Raw genomic sequence first — 16,178 nt, 5'->3', positions numbered from 1 at the left:
CTTCAAGCCTCTCCATGCAATAAATTCAGCATGCCTGTATCTAGTAAAACCAGATGTATACTCTTGCAGTGAAATAAGGAAAAGCCAGAAGCTTTTATTATGCCTTTTTAAGCAAACATACACAGTGTGAAGTTATTGAGTTAACATATGATGATGTATCTCCAGAAGGCATGAAATATTGGCAGTTATCTCTAAGAAAATTAATTTTTCTATTTCCCAACTGATCCCATGTCAACTGCTGGGGAAGAAAAAAATACCAAAAGTTGGCATCTTCTGGTTAAAGAAGCTGTTCTGTCCCCTCCTTAGTTGGTGCATATGTTGTTACCTATCCATAATCTCCAAAGGGAGATCCATCAGGATTTTTATATATCATGTTCACCTGTTGCATCTGATGGGGGACCATCCCAGTGTAAGGATTTGTCTACCTGTGTAGCTATCTCCCAGCAACTTCTCCTCATTAACACCATGTGTGAACCCACATGTTCTGAAACAATTATTTCACACACAGTGTTAATCAAAAGTTAATGAAGGATAACTCCATGTGTAAACATCTCACTAGAAATGTGATTCAGATGTTGGGTCTCCTCCATTTGTAATAGCCTGGTCACTTATTTCATCCTGTGGTGCTGGTAATGCAGTCTTTGTCAGCGGTGTCTCAGTCTTGAAAAGAGAATCCATTTTTATCTGGGGTTTTATGTTGAAAGACTTCTGGAAGGATTCTGATGTAAAGTAATAGATGAACGGGTCAAAGCAGCAGTTCATTGTTGCAATGCACAATGTGATTGGGTACATTGTCCTCGCAAACCTCTCCAAGGAGCAATTTGCTATCGCTTGGGACCGCACAAGAGCATACAAGAAGAGTATGGAATTGTAAGGCACAAAGCACACGACAAAAATGGCCACATGCACAACGATCATTTTCAATACCTTCTCTTTGTTTGTCCCAATCTGAGACAAGGTGGCAGGTTTCCGGAGAGTCCTGAGGACTAAAGAAGAGCATGTAAGGTTGAGTAGCAAAGGAATTATGAATCCTACAACTTCAATAAATATAGTGATCTTAGACAGATAGGTTTTCCAGATACGTTTGGAAAAACCTTCAAAACAGGTTGTGCTGGTGTTGGAAATGTTGGTTGTGGAGAACAATGAAGCTGAAATTCCACCGCTGAGGACCAGTATCCAAACACCAGCACAGACTATGGCAGAATTTCTCCTGGTCCTAATGGTGCGAGATCGGAATGGATAGACAATAGCAAGGAAGCGGTCAACACTAATGCAGGTGAGGAACAGCATGCTCCCGTAGATGTTAGTGAGAAATGCTGTACCAGAAATCTTGCACAGGCTATCTCCAAAAGGCCAGTGTCTGTTGAAATTATAAAAAATTTTAAAAGGCAAAGTGAACACAAAAAGTAAATCTGAAACAGCCAGGTTTGTCATGAAAATGGCTGTTTCACTTCGCATTTTCATCCGAAAGCAGAAAACAAAGAGAGAAGCACAGTTAGTAATCAAACCAAGGATGAACACCACACTGTACACAGCTCCATACAAGTTGTACTTAAAGGAATCATCTGTCAAACAGGTATGATTGTTGCTGTGGTTTCCCATGCCAAGTTTGTGATGTGCTTCCAAAGAACTTCAAAGTCTACTTCAGTAACATCCATAAAATAAGGCAGTGATCTCTTCTCTTCCTGAAGAAACACATTGCAGGAAGGTCGCTTGACACCTTGCTACCACATCTCTATCATGAATCCTTCCATCCTAAAAGAGAGAGAAATAGATGCCATCAGTCTTGCTACCTGCTATCACCTAAAGTGGTTGTGCAAGGGAACACGTACTCTTTCCTTCCCAAGTGAATGGATGTGCAAACAAACCCTGTAATTAGTTTTCAAGGTAGTCTTTATAAATTCTGCTATTACTGAGGTTTTTCAAAGTTGAACACAGCAGTTACTGTACTCAGCCTTTTCTTTCCTTCCCCCATCACTCCCTTGTCCTCCTATTGGAAGGAGAGTGATTGCTAATTCCAACTTTCTGCTTGGAAAGGTTTTTCTTTAAAATTCAAGGTGGAATTAATCCAGTGTGTTTAGAAAGAAATTAAATCACAGACCCACAATATTGCCCAGATATAGAATCAGACAGTCTGAAATGTTCACCTAAACTTGTAACAAGAGGAGAAAGAAGATGAAAGTTCTAGTGTTTGCTTTTAACTGTGCAGAAATTAAAGTTCTGTGGGTTTTTAACTTTTTTTGAATAAAAAATATCAAAAAACCCCAAACCTATGTTAACAAACGTACTGCTTTGTCTTTTTTCTATTTGAAAATAGGAGCACCCTTACACATTTTTCAAAGTGAAGTACTGAAATGTTGTATTTCAGAAGTGCTTTTCAAAAATACTTGCAAAAGTTATGCTTGCCACTTTTAGAAAAGGTTGCAATTTTTTTTTCCTTAAATTTCTGCAAAAATTGTATTACTTCTAAAGGGACTTTTTTTGCAAATATAAAATGCTTTGCCAAAAGGACTCCTCTAAGGTGTACAAACAGCTTAATTTCATTTTTACTCTTTGTCAAGGTTCAGAACGTTAAATTTGGGAAATCTCATAAACTACACTCTTACAAGACGAGAAGTGTGGAGTTAAAGTAACAATGCTGTTTGTTGGAAATAAGCGCTTTCTGAACTGTCTTGGTGTTCTCGTATTGCTATTCTAAGTATTGTTTTCAAGGCCTGTGAGGATAAGGAGTTGGAAAGTCTGCCTCATTGGAGCGAGGAGGGTTTGTGAGTTGGAATGTGGGCACGCTAGTTGGTGCACTTGGAAATGTGGAGCAAAGTTGGATAACTAAGGGAAAGACCTTTGCCTTGTAAACTACAGCAAACCAAATATGAAACAAAGTTTGTAATCTAGAAACATTTTAGAAGCTACAACTGTGCAGTAATTTAGAGGTGAAACCCTTGTGAAGAGTAGGATCCTTTCCAGAAAATGATCCTCTGACAACATTTCAACAGCAAACATGTAACGGAGTTGTGTTAAAGGTTGAAATGGCAACATATAAACAAATAAACTGGGGAAGAAAGCATGGAATCAGGACAATTTGGGATGTAAACTAATCAAAATCAGATGTTTTCCATATGTTTTCCTCCTGGAAAAGCTCATGCTGACAATTGTTCTTGCACACAGACTGTCAGTGAGTCAGCTGGTAAAATGTCAAGTGTTGAGAAAGATGTAATAGCCACAGCTTTGCCAGATGGAAGATGCAAGTTCTGCCCTTACCTGGGAGTGCCTGGACAACTCCAGGCTTTACAGAACCCAGTGCTGTGACCCAGAGAGCACACAGCACCTCGCCTTTGCACCTCACAGGTTAATTGGATGTAAAGCAAAATAGCAGGAAGGGAGGACCCCCTGATCTCACTTCTCAGAAAGATGACTTTCAAATGACTTGAACCTTTTGACATCCCAAAAGATGACTTGGAACTATTAGGTCCCTCCTGATGGGGAGGGTTCACGCGCTCTGCAGGCCAGGGCAGTGTCAGAGCTGGGACCGTAAAGTGTTGCTTTGCACTGGTTTACTGTTCTGGCTGTTAGCTGTGTGTGCTTAGCACCACCAGAATTCCCTGTGATTTCTGCAAGCAGCTCTGGTATGCACTCTTCACCCAATTTAGTAAATTCTCCTTTTTGGTTTAGTTGCACTTTGAGTTACACATTTGCAATGATATCCTGCTTCATCAAATGTTCAAACCAGAAGTAGATATACCCTTATCTGATTGCTGTTGATTGTGTGGCAATGATGGAGGAGACCCATCCCATGTTGGGGCTTTCTCTACAGCACATGTGAGCAGGCACTTCATTATGCAAACTGCACAGGGCTTTGGTGATGAACAGGCTGTGTAAGAGCAAAATGTTCCTTGCACCCCTTTGTGCTTTTGCACCTATCTCTGTTTTTCCTACTAAATTCATGGCTAAATGGACTTTATTGTGAAATGATCTAAAAAAAAATCAAACATTTAAACTTACGAAAAGGATAGTAGTAAAATCTCAAAGGTGTACTTTCTTTGACTACATGGTAATCTAAATAAACTAAGCTCTCACCTACAAGTGGAAATGCCTTTAAACAAGAACTTGGTTGGATTCAAAAGCACACATGAGCTCCAACAGGAATAGCTGTGACTCTTAGCTTAACCCTCAGCCTAATACATTAAATTCTTGGCTTGTGTCTCCCTTTCAGTAAAGAAAGAGACTGCATGCTATCTCCATCAGGAGCAATTTTTGTTTATACTGAAATGTAATCTCCATAAGTAGATCCTTTTCTTCTGCTGTGTGTAAAAAACGGGTATGCCAGACTCTCCTGGTCCAGGCTTCGTGTCTGGGTCCTAACTAGGGAGGTTTGAGAGTGATTGGGTGTTCTTCAAAACCTTACATAGCCATGTGCCTGGGAGGTCGATGGAAACCCCACTTTCCAGTTTGTGCACACAGACCAGGATTTTGGCTGTTCCTCAAAAGACAGCCTGACACAGCAGGTTTGAAAGGCGGCTTTGAAATGCTTACCTTTACTACTGACATAAGTGGCCATTGCCAGCAGCCTGACCCAGATACTTGTTACACGGGAGAAAAGATGCTCGATCACTTGATTCTTTTTTCCCCGCTCTGCCTCAGACAGCCACAAGGTCAAATACCATTTTCTCTGGTGTATAAGTCTATGGGAATTGCCTGCCAGCCATTGTCTGGCTAAGTTATGGTCTTTAAAATATAGGCCTGTGTTGTTTACCTATCTAACACCGAGGTGTTTAAACAAGCTGACAAGTTGCTTTGATACTCAGCCATGTGCTTTAAATTCTGCAGCCTGAGCCTACAGATACAGTCTTCTGAATGCAAAATTCACTCTCCTTCCTTTTCACTAAGGATTAAAGCAGTAGGATGCTCTTTATGTATACCACATTCACCACTGCTCTTGCCTTGTTGGGGGAAAAAAAAAAAAAAAAGCAATATATTTTAAAATGCTGGGTTTAAGTGAATATAAAGAAAACCACTTTACCATTCTGTATTTCAGGCAGACCAAAACTTTAACTCCTGTATCTGAAATAGAGGGCAGTACATGAGGGGAGGAATGTATCTAGCTGTTGTCAGAAGTAGTACCATAACAGAATATACAACCTGTTTTATGTGATAATACTGAGAATATTCTCTCTTAGAGCGGGGAAGGTACAAACAAACCTACAGCAGCTGTCACTCACGTAGCCCTTTATTCTCAGAGCTATGAACTGGGGTTCAACAGAGTAGCTGACAGGGTTTGCTCCCATTACTTTTTATTGTAGAGATATCCTCTCTCTTCCATGTACTGAAAATAAATGAAAACTACATATTACTTCCTATGGTGCATGAGTATCCTGTTTACAATTCTTTTATTTCCTCCTCCTGCCACCCTGAGATATCTTCACAACAGCCAGCTTGCAGCTTAATTCAGATCAACCATTTGTTAGTATAGAAAATTACCACAGGTAAAAAGCACACTTTAAAATCAGATTCTGTAAATCTATTAAGTCTATTTTTTCTGCTTCATATATGCCAAACTCTCCACAAGTCCATCAAACTGAGGTGAGAAAAACAGTGTGATGTTTGGACTGGCATTTTTTCATCTTCACATTTTCTTCTTAGAAGAAATGTAAAATGACTGTAACTTTATGAGTCTGAATATGTAGGACATCCTCTGTGTGTTCATTTAAATAACTCAATGCTGCAAAGCCTTTTCTTTTGAGCTCTGATACAGACCAAATGTGAAAGCCTTTCAAATCTGATGGATCTCTTTCTAGATTACCACTATGTGTACTTAGGTTATCTCTAAATCTTGTGAGATGAAGGTTTTATAGGTACAGAAGCCAAAATTTGACAGAGCAAAAGGTGGGGATCCTGGGTTTTGGGGGGATTTTCTCTGGGTTTTGTCCAGAAATGTCTCTATGTTATGGCAGCACTTGTTGTATTTTGACATGGTCTCAGACTCTGACCTTGGAAATGAGTAAGTATTTTCCTTGGGCACAGCATGTGCTTTATGCCTTCTCTTGACAAGAACTACATTCATTAGAGGGTTTTTCACTTCCCTGTTACTCACTCAGTTGGTACAATGATCGTATGATGTGTAACTCACTCCCACCACTGAGACCAGGGTTACGGCTTTACAACCACAAAATCTATAATTTCTTCAATTTCTTGAGTTTTATTTCCTTCCTTTGCTCCACTTTAATTATGCAGAAGGCTCAAAAAAGATTTTGTTGGGGGCGGGGGGGCGGTAGTAGTTTTTTTTTGTGGAAGACTTTTTCATATATGATAATTCTGTATAAGGCTATAGGACTTGGATTCTTCCAGGCCCATATGAGTACTACATGTAAGGTGAGATATACTGCAACTGTTTGAATATGGACTTAACAGATAAACAAGAAACTTATCCTACCTGAAAAAGTAAACCTTTCTGACAATTCTGTGGCAGTGCTAATGAGCAATTGTAACCCCACCAAACTATCATTTCTAAAGGCTTACAAATATTCACTTGAAAACCACAAAAGGTGAATTCAAAGAAAGCAAAGCAGCAATGGAAAACGCAACAAAACTCCTGTAATACCTCAGTGCCTGCAACGGGATCTCCACTTACTAATACTTTCTCTTTTCAATAAAAGTTTCATTAGTTATTTTTGGTTGCAGAAAACTTGGAGAGCATTAACTGAAAGCAGTTACAAGAACAAACGACCAGTTTGGGGTAATGTGGTTGCTGGCTTTTCCCTTTTTGAGGCTGACAGGGCAATAACTGTGTTACACACCAATGCTGGCTCCATTTTCCCAGTGCTAGCAGCATGGGTTTATGGAAAGGGGTACCCAGCAATGGTAGGTGTTGCTGGACCTGGCTCCTGCTGCAGGGAAGTGGCTGGGGATGGGAAGGGCTTGGGACACCAAGTTTGGGGTTGGGTTTTAAACCAACCAGCTTGTCGAGTTGCTGTGAGCTCTCCATCTTCCCCAGAGCTTCCTGCAGTTTCATGGTAACCTTCGCCCATGTTTCCTCCCTGGTGCGGTAGGAGCAGGAGAAAGGGTGGGATTAGACAGTGGGAAACAAGGCAGCTGCCTGTAAACAAAGCACTATTGACTATATGAAGCGATGGAAAGTAGAAATGCTTTAATCTCTTTCATTTACTAATCCCAAGTGATGTATTTGAGAACAGTAGGAAAGAAGACAGACAGAAGTGTGACTTTGAAGTCCAGCAAAGGTTTCTGTAGCTTCAAAGAGCCATTCTTCCCTGTGTTTTATCAGAGTGAATGCCTAGCTGGTATGCTGGGCAAAAGGGGGACGTTTTCTGATGATTAGCATAAAAGATGAGGCAGGAAGGCGCTTATTCATGGCTTTAACACTTATTGTGCAAGGGTCTTCAATACCATCAGTACTTTAATTCCCCAGTATTTGACCTGGGTGTAATAATGTCTCCACACCTGGTGGGAAGGTGAAATCTTGAGTTACTCGTGATCATTTCAGTCAGGCTTCACTGTCTGCTTTTCAGATTTTCTTTGATAGAAGAAAAATAAAACACAGGAGCCTGTGAGGCATTTCCCGTCACTCAGACACCCAGAATGATCCCAGGGCCCTGGTGGGACTAGGTGGGAACGCACTGGCCACTCCTTTCCTCCCTGTCTGAGGTGGCTTTGGCTCTCTGGGAACCTCACAGACCCTCCAAGTTCAACAGGTACTTTCTGTTGCTTGAAAGTCATTGAACGAATTGCAGCAGGACCCCAATTTAATTCTTCTCCAAGATGGAGTGGGGAAGTAGAAACCTGAGCCTATCAGATCTAATCCTAAAGGCGTTTTCCTTTTTTTTTTTTTTTTTTTAATTGGTCAGCACTGCCGATGTCTCCTAACTGTCCTCGGAGACTTACAAAGCATTTCCTGCTCATGGTGACTTCTCTGTGCTGTATCTGTTTTGTATTGAGCTAATTAAAATGTTTCCTTCTGAAGAGAATAGTGAACTGACTTACCCCATATTCAGACACTGAACCTCAGGGCATAACTCTCTTTTTGTTTTCACTGAGAATGTCTCTCTCCATTTACATCACCCCTTTAACCCTTAATGGGTGGATTTGGCCTTCCCCATCCACTACTGCTTTCAGAGGGTCTGGTCCACAGCCCAGAAATGTCAGAATTCACCCTAAGCTTCCAGCAGTGTTTGCATTATTTTACTCTTGTAAGGGGGACGTTTTTGTTTGCAAAGGAACCTCAGTCTGATGATGGAGGACTGTAGGAATGCTGCTTTTTTTGACCCTCAGGTCTATTCTCACTAAGGGGAGATCATTTTCTAATACCATTGCTAGATTCAATAGAAATCCCAAAATGAGAAGATTTAGATGCAAAGAAAAAAATGATGAACCGATGAAAAGCAGAGATACGCTGTTTGACCCAATAGTTGAAGATTTATAGGTTTTCACTCAGAAGTAGAAGTTTGTGATGGAGGTAGCTGTGTCTTTGATGTAGCCATGTCTATTTACAAAACATGGTTAAGAAAAAAAGTAAAAAATAAGAGTCTTGTTTCCCTGAACCACTTGGGAATCCAACAACAGGACTCAGTTTATTTGCTTACAGTTCCAAAATGCTTTCCAGTCAACATCCTACCCAAAAAGCTTCCTTTCATTGCTTTCTCTGCCACAATTTCCAGTGGTTCCTTGGTGATTGCTTGGCTTTTTGGATCCTTGTTGCCTTTACTCGGCTCCTCGCGAGGCGCCTGCAGTGCATGAAGCCCTCCTTTCACCTGAGCCTCGTCTGACCGCTCTCACCCAGGGCCGTGGCTCCAGGCTGGTCCCTCTGCAGTCCCTTTGCTGAAGCTGGAAAGCTGAACTTTCACCTCTGTTTATCCAAAAATTAAAAGCTTCCCCCCCTTGCATACATTAGCACCAACAAGCTCCTACCCAGCCGCCAGCACAAACACCTAATTCAGCTTTTGCAAGCTAAACCGGGTGCAAGGAAGTATGGCTGGTTTCCTTGCAGATGCTGAGCAGTCCTGCAGCGGAGCAGAAGGCAATCCCTGCTCCGCTCTGGTGATCAGGACCTTGAAGGGTCTGTGTGCCCTGCATTTATTTACTGGAAGGAGTTGATAAAACAGGGCTTTGTCCTCTCTAATTGTTTTATCTTGTGGGGAAAAGGGGAAGGTTTGAGAACTCTCTTCTGACAGCGGTCTGGACTGGGTGGGTACTGCCAACCTTAGTTTCATTTGCTCCACTGGCCTGGCCTCCGAGTGCTGGAGATGCACAGGCCCCTGCGGGAGCTGCTGGGCTCCCGGTTCTCCGTGGTGCTCTTTTCCCAGCAAGAAATTTGGAGGCATGACTGGAGTTTTCATGTCATTCCCCCTCCCCTCCCCTGTGAGGAAGAACATTAAGGTCTTAAAAAATATTCAGCGATGTGTAATGAAAGGATGCGTGAGGAAGCACAGTACACAGCTACGCTGTTTTTCAATAAGAACTACAGAGGGTAAATTAGCACTAATGTGTTAAAATAAATAGGAAATTACTTTGCAATGCAAAAATATCAAATCTTACTCAGTTAGTGGTATTTCTGTAGTGAATTTTCTTAGAAATCAGACTTCTAATAATGAGATGAGGGAATGAGAATGACATTTTGTCATTGTATAAGGGATGCTGCTTTTACTGCTAAATATGGTAATTTCTTTTCACCATGTAAAAGCAAATGCATGCTAGGGTGGAGATGGTGTACTATCTGCAGTTTCAAGAAATAAACATGGGAATATTATTAGATGAAAATAAGAGCTTCCTTTGTGGCTGTCTATTTACAGGCATAATAGGTACTCAAAATATTATGAGATCGTGTTATGTACAGAGACAGCAATCTGCTCTGTTGTTAGCACCTTTGTCTCAGGGCTTAGGGACTGATGAATGTCCCTCAATTTCACTTGCCAAGATAAAAGAACTTTCCTTTTTCTACAAAACCAAACCAAACCATTACAAGTAATTCAGAAAACTTTCCTTGCAGCCAGGGTCAGCTAAGGCTAGTTTGGCTCCAAAGTGGTGTGGATCTTTAGTCCCTTTTAGAGGACTAAACTGAGAAGATGGTGCATTAGAGGAAGTTTTGCAGAGCCACTGTCTGTTCTTGTGAATAAAGAGCTCCTCTTTTCAAGAAGAGAATTTGCCTTTTGTGAAAGGTGGTGGCTTCCCTTCCCTGAGACTAAATCAGATCCTTATTTACGGAGGAGGAGCAATGTGTGAAGGAGCAGAGTGAGTCTCTGCACGCACGCTTGACCTGGAAAGACCTGTTGAGGCAGGATTTGTGCTCCAGGATCCATGCTCTCCCATCCCAGCCCATGAACAGGACAGCTCACTGGAGTCTCATTTGTGATCCTGGAGGACTGTGTGAGCTGTCAGGCTGGGACCACCACGTCATCCACGTACACCTGGCCAGCAACAGTCAGACACTGGTAAATAGAGCCCTGATACTCAAATACATGTTAACCAGAGTTAGCTGCAGCCTGCACAGATGCATCACAAACATTAACATAAATACGTATGGCTGCAGGTGGCCAAACTGTAAGTGCCAAGGCAGTACCACAGTAACCCAGTTCCAAATTGTTTTGTCACGTACTGCTCTCCCCAGGAAGCAATATTCTCTCACCCTCTGTCCCAGAAGTAACATACCCACCTACAGTGCACCCCTTCCCCAGGATCTGGCCCAAGGTTTGGGTAAAATTGCCTTAATTCCTGCTCTTGTGCTCAAGCCACGAGGTCACAGGCTGGAGGGCAACCATCTTACAGATGGGAGTGCATCCTCCCCTGGCACAAGCTGCAGTGCTCAGGCACAGTGAAAGTTTCAGTCGCTGCTTCTCAGAAAAATGGAAGGCGCAGGTTTTCACTTTTTTTTTTTTTTTTTTTTTTTGTCTCATTACAATACTCTGAAAGAAAGGGAATGGGTAGTTGCTTCAGGCATTAGTTCTGTTTGTCTGTCTGTGTACAAGCTGAGCTCCTAACTCCAGAATTTGAAAGACACTGATTGTTATCAATTGACCTAACCCCAGTTAAGGAGGAGTCTCATTTTTAGTCTCAAAGGATTAAAGTGAAATGTATGCTCAGTCTCCCCCTCCCTTCCTCCCTTCCATGTTTTTCAGGACTTTCTTTTAAAATTCAGAGACTTTGAACCCCCTAAAGTACCAGGGTTAGTTTCCTGCCTGTTTTATTTTAGCTTTCAAAATGCTAGTAAGGGAAAGAAGATGGAAAAGTGCTACGAGGGGGGAATATCCTTATCACCGACCTGTGAACTTTGCACTTCCCATCCTCTGGGTTTTACTGTTCTGTTCATACAGGGCAGCGATACAAAAACACACCATTGTCTCCTCTCAAACAAAGATTAAGGAGTGTCATTAAAAACCACAAACTTTTCTTGCAAATTCTTCTGCAGTGGGCTTATATTGTGTTAAATCCTATTTCTTCCAAACAGCTGCATTGTTAGATTAAGTATGGTCATCATTCATTTTAATTCTGGCACCAGTTTTTCTATCTGCTCAGAGCTATATTTGAATTTTCATCATGGAATTTTGCCACTGAGCTTAAAAGGAGTAGACTTTAGCCATAAATGAAAGCCAAAGTGGTAAATAAAATTTTAAAGTTTTGCAGTATAAATTATATCACTTATTTCCTAATTTTTAATAGTTTATAGGAACCAGATCTCACATTACATGAAGCTGAAAGTATGTATTATTGCAAGCTGAAAGTCTAAGTTTATGCCACATTTATATACAACACTTTTTTAAGCTTACATTTAAGTGTCTTTATGATACTGACTTAAAGTACAAAAAAAAAAAAAAAAAAAAAAAGAAGCCTTAGCCAAGGGATATTTTTCACAAGCCTGAAACAAACAACAGGGATAGAAAAGTCTTTAACTTGTCATCTGCAGTGACATAATGCAAATTACTATGTGAATTGTAACAGTCTCCACTGCAACAGTTTGGAGGAGTAGCTCACATAGTAATAACTTTCCAAAAACTTGGGAGATCATCTTTCTCACTTTAAACAGAAACATTTGCCTCTCCCGTCCCAACCATAGCATAGCTCAAGTAAGAGGAATGAGATCTGCCTGTATAGAAAAAACATTGCTAATCTCCATTGAAACGTACAACTCGAGCCCATCCCCGGCTAGTTTTATCCCACAGATTTTGTCTGGGCCTCCGGATTTCAGAAAACACTACAATCTTTTTTTCAGAGCTGACATTAAATCTGGATGCTTTTTTGCTGGGTTAGAAAGTGAGGAAATAGAAACTTACCACGGCAGAGCGGCCGGGGCTGAGATCATGCCCGCGGCTCAGCAGATTTCAGCCCGATTCCTCCCTGACAGCCCACATTTCTCCTTTTTGTATGCGTGGAACTCAAGCCGAGTTAGTCCCACGCGGAAGATCCGTGTGCTCGACCTTCGAAAAGTTCACCCGTTCATCTTTAAAATCTAAAGCGACTGGCAGTTGTCTGCCTTCCTTTGTTCGGAGAGGAAACAAAACTGCGGAGCGCTGCAGCCATCATGTCTTGGGAAACGGGACACAAGAATGGGCCCAATGTCTGGGCAGGGTCTGTGGGCAGGGGGAACTCTTGGGGGTCTCGGTAGGAAACGCTTTCCATTGGGTAGGGCTGTATTATTAGTGCCTGAGCCCGCCCCGCGCCCGGGTCTCTGCTGGGTCCCTCTCGCAGGGCTGTATTCCCTCCCAGAGCATTGCCCAGCCCAGGCAGCTCCCTGGTCAGATTTAGCAGTTTAAGGACAGCCCGACAATGGGCAGCGCGGATTTCCTCAGCAATTAGCTGGCGGACACAGCCTGCGAGAGCGTGTCCGCTCCTCCACGCCGGGGATGGTAATGAGGAGGGGAAAAGCTGTTTAAATCTTGGATTTTCCTTTGCACGGATGCAATTGTTTTTCCTTCCGATTAAAAAAAAAAAAAAAAAAAAAAAAAGTGAGGAGGAGAGGTGGAAGCTTGGAATCTCAAAAGCACTGGGTAAAACTAGGAAGCTGCAAAGCAAAGCTGGCCATAACAATAAAATATCTTTCTAAACAGATTTAGAAAGGGTTTGGGTTTTAGGTTGGGGGTGTTGTTTTGTTTTGTTTTGTTGGGGTTTTTTTGTTTTTTTAATCTTCTCAGAGGAGCTGACTAGAACAGTCTGGACTCACGTCCCCCAGCAGTTTGCTCTGAAAGCCCTGGGTTCCTGCTAGGAAACCTGTAGGCTTTCAAATGTTCAGGGACATAATTACAAATACTCCAGGGAAGCATGGCTGCTTTTGCCTGTGTAGCTCACCCTGAGAGCTGCTGCCGCCTTTCAGTGAATCTGCCTTCCAGCAGAGCCGCTAGCTAAAAGCTTTTTATTTTTATCTCTTACCTTTAATATCAGCCCTTCATCTAGGGAAGAGGATCTTCTGGCAGCAGGAATAATGCAGCGGATGGCTTATTTGCCTTAGCTTGTTTATGCTGTGAAGCAGCCGGTGCCTTTTTTTTTTTTTTTTTTTTTTCTTTTTCAGCCCTCTCCTGTTCCATAGGTTTGAAATCCTGTGTCTGCTTTTAAAGCCCAGCCTCCCACCTAATGTGTCTCGCTGGCATTGTGTTTGTCTCTCCTTTTCCTCTGCTCTTCTTGGCTGTTCCCACAGGCAGCCAAGGCCAGTAAACAACTCATTGTGAAGCTGGAACTAATGTTATTCCTTGGGCTGGTGGCTGATGCAGCGGTCGGTCTCTGACTCCCTTCTGCAGCACGCTCAGCTGCCACAGGCTTTTATCCAGTCGATGCAAATAACATCCTGAATAGCTCATATAACAGCCTAACTCCAGGCTGCAAAACCTCATCCTCTGAGGGCTCATGGTTTAATAAGATATATAAAAACACGAGTGTGGATTTGGATTGAAAATGGTGAAGGTGCAGATGTTTCCTGGCCCCAGTGGTCAAAGGTCCATTTTCGCTTCTTTAGCTGGTAAAGATGACAGACAATCTGAGTAAATTGTGAAGGGATGGCCAAAGACATTGGCCATCACTGTCACTTGTGTACAAACGTAGGGGTGAGTATAGGGGCTGGTAGAAGGCTCAGGATGCAAAATCTGCCAGTATTACCAGTAAGCTTGCATACAGAAATCGGCTTTGGCTGCTTATGGCTTGTGGGCATTTTTAGGCTGGCTCGGGGAAATCCTGTTCCCTCCTGTATAATGTAACTGCTTTTTACTCTCTGGGGCCTATTCTTATGCGAGTGTGAGTGCTCTCGGTGGGAACCGATTAACAACACCTCTGTACTTGAAATCACCCATTTTAAGGGCAGAAGTGTGGTTTGGATGGTTGGAAGCTGGGTGGACTGATAGAGATTAGAATGAGCACACCGAAACCCTCTGTGGATTAACGTTTTGTGTCTCAGCCTTCAAAACTACTAGTCACTGGGCAAACCTGTTAGAGAGGAGACTGATTACTCCTTGAAGATTAAATACAGCATAAATCTTAAAAGAAAACTTCTGTGCTTCTTACAGTATTTAGCCAGAATGTGGCAACTGTGCCAACTCTGATGCTGTTGGAATTCAGCCAGGCAGCTGTACCTATCTGGGGTGTTTGCTTTCTCGCCAGAGTTATTGGTTTAATTAAACACTCCTAACAAAAGTCTTCAGCTGTTTTGAACTTCAAGGTCTCTCAGGATCTCCTCATTACAATGTTACCTCTAACCTAACAGGAGACTGGGGGTGCTATTTTTGCCCTTTATGGAGTCCATCCTTCTATACCATCATGATGGTTCCAACTTCATATCCATCCATGGTTGCTGTTGAATCCAGAAGCATCTCTGGTAAGCAGGTTGTTCAGTCACCTGTCACTTTGGGTTTTTTTCTTGAAAAAGGAACATCTTTTTCTGCTACCTATAGCCAAAACTAGAAGCTGGAAAAGTAGAATCCCTGGATTGACTCACGATGCTATTCTCCAGCGTCATTAAAAAAAAAAAAATCCTAATCTTTTCCCTTATGGGCCATAAAAATTCTTTTGTATTAATGAGAAAGAAAATGTCCCCAGACCAATATATTCGTGCTCCCCTTCAAGGCACATTTCACAGAGCAATACACATAGGCCTTTAGACTTCTCCACACCACTTTAAATAGGCCAAATGCTGTGCTATCAATCTTGTTTTTTCTTTTTTTTCAATAAATAAAGTACAAACATTTCCAACAAAGTACCCTCAACGTAGGTTTATTTGCCAAATATGAAAAAGGAGGTGGCTGCCTTTCTTCTCGGTTACAGTTACAGGCAAATGTTTTCTTTAAAATGGAAAAACAATGAATAGACTCCTCTGCTCTTCATCTCTCCTCTCTGCACAACTCCTTTGCTGTCCCCACCCTGATCCCATGGTGTTCATCTTAGACTTGGGACAGGGTGGGATTTAGTGAGCTCTCCTTGTTAAAACATTGGCAGTACATCAATAATCTCTAGTTATTTTGGAAAACAAGGGAAAATGGACTGTTATCTTATTGGAAACCATGGCTGCTGAGAAGGCATAACATGTTTAAGCAAAAGTTTTACCCCCTGTTTACAGTACTCAGATTTTCTGCTTATGCACAGAAACCCTACTGATATGATACTTCTGTTGTTCTTTGGTTGTCTGTTGTGTCAGTGGTCTGGTGGCTTTTGGACTGGCATATGAAATTTTCATTGATTTCAGCAAGGCAGAAACCCTACTGATATGATACTTCTGTTGTTCTTTGGTTGTCTGTTGTGTCAGCGGTCTGGTGGCTTTTGGACTGGCATATGAAATTTTCATTGATTTCAGCAAGGCAGGAATATCTGAATTAGGGAAAAAATTTGTCCGTAAGACTAGCATATGACATTTACGGATGATTAATGCTTCATTCTTCTGTTGTCAAACATACTATTTTCAGTCAGTTGATGCTTCATTGTGCCAAGATTCCTACTTCAGGACACTTGCGAGCACTCAGAAGGAACCAAAGAGCAGAAATCAAATCAAAATTGCATTTTAAAGGCCACTAGAATATACATGATAGAAACATTAGGTTTTCCCTTTCCTCCTCTATTCACTGGTAAAGCTTGTTTCCTTCCTTTGCTTTCCCACAGCAGCAGACTTAATTTGTTATTTGGTAGCTGAATATTGCATGGCTGTAGTTCATCCTGGTACGACAGCGTGTATCGGATGTTCTGAGGCCCTGCGGAGTCCTCCCTCC

General features: G+C 41.9%; 1 protein-coding gene across 3 annotated transcripts; it reads right to left on the bottom strand.

Annotated features, from left to right (window-relative positions):
- Positions 1-363: 363 nt before the first annotated feature.
- LPAR4 (lysophosphatidic acid receptor 4) lies at positions 364-13,719 on the bottom strand. 3 transcript variants are annotated; one of them, XM_033001351.2, is made up of 3 exons: positions 13,366-13,719; positions 12,273-12,910; positions 364-1,755 (listed from the first exon to the last, which is right to left on the bottom strand). In XM_033001351.2, the coding sequence occupies exon 3, from the start codon at positions 1,600-1,602 to the stop codon at positions 556-558; it is 1,047 nt and encodes a 348-aa protein (XP_032857242.1). In that variant the 5' UTR covers positions 1,603-1,755; positions 12,273-12,910; positions 13,366-13,719; the 3' UTR covers positions 364-555. The 3 variants fall into 3 exon arrangements, with proteins under 3 accessions (XP_032857242.1, XP_032857251.1, XP_032857258.1); XM_033001360.2 differs by having other exon boundaries at positions 12,273-12,416; XM_033001367.2 differs by lacking the exon at positions 12,273-12,910.
- Positions 13,720-16,178: the final 2,459 nt, after the last annotated feature.

Source organism: Tyto alba, unplaced genomic scaffold (assembly GCF_018691265.1).
Source record: "Tyto alba isolate M040663 unplaced genomic scaffold, T.alba_DEE_v4.0 Super-Scaffold_5, whole genome shotgun sequence".
In the NCBI taxonomy this organism is placed as follows: Eukaryota; Metazoa; Chordata; class Aves; order Strigiformes; family Tytonidae; genus Tyto; species Tyto alba.
Note: the sequence above shows the minus strand (reverse complement) of the source record. Positions and strands in the feature narration are given on the sequence as shown.

Bases quoted from the DNA above. Each gene is read 5' to 3' on its own strand.
- LPAR4 (XM_033001351.2), bottom strand. From the start codon at position 1,602: ATGGGAAACCACAGCAACAATCATACCTGTTTGACAGATGATTCCTTT.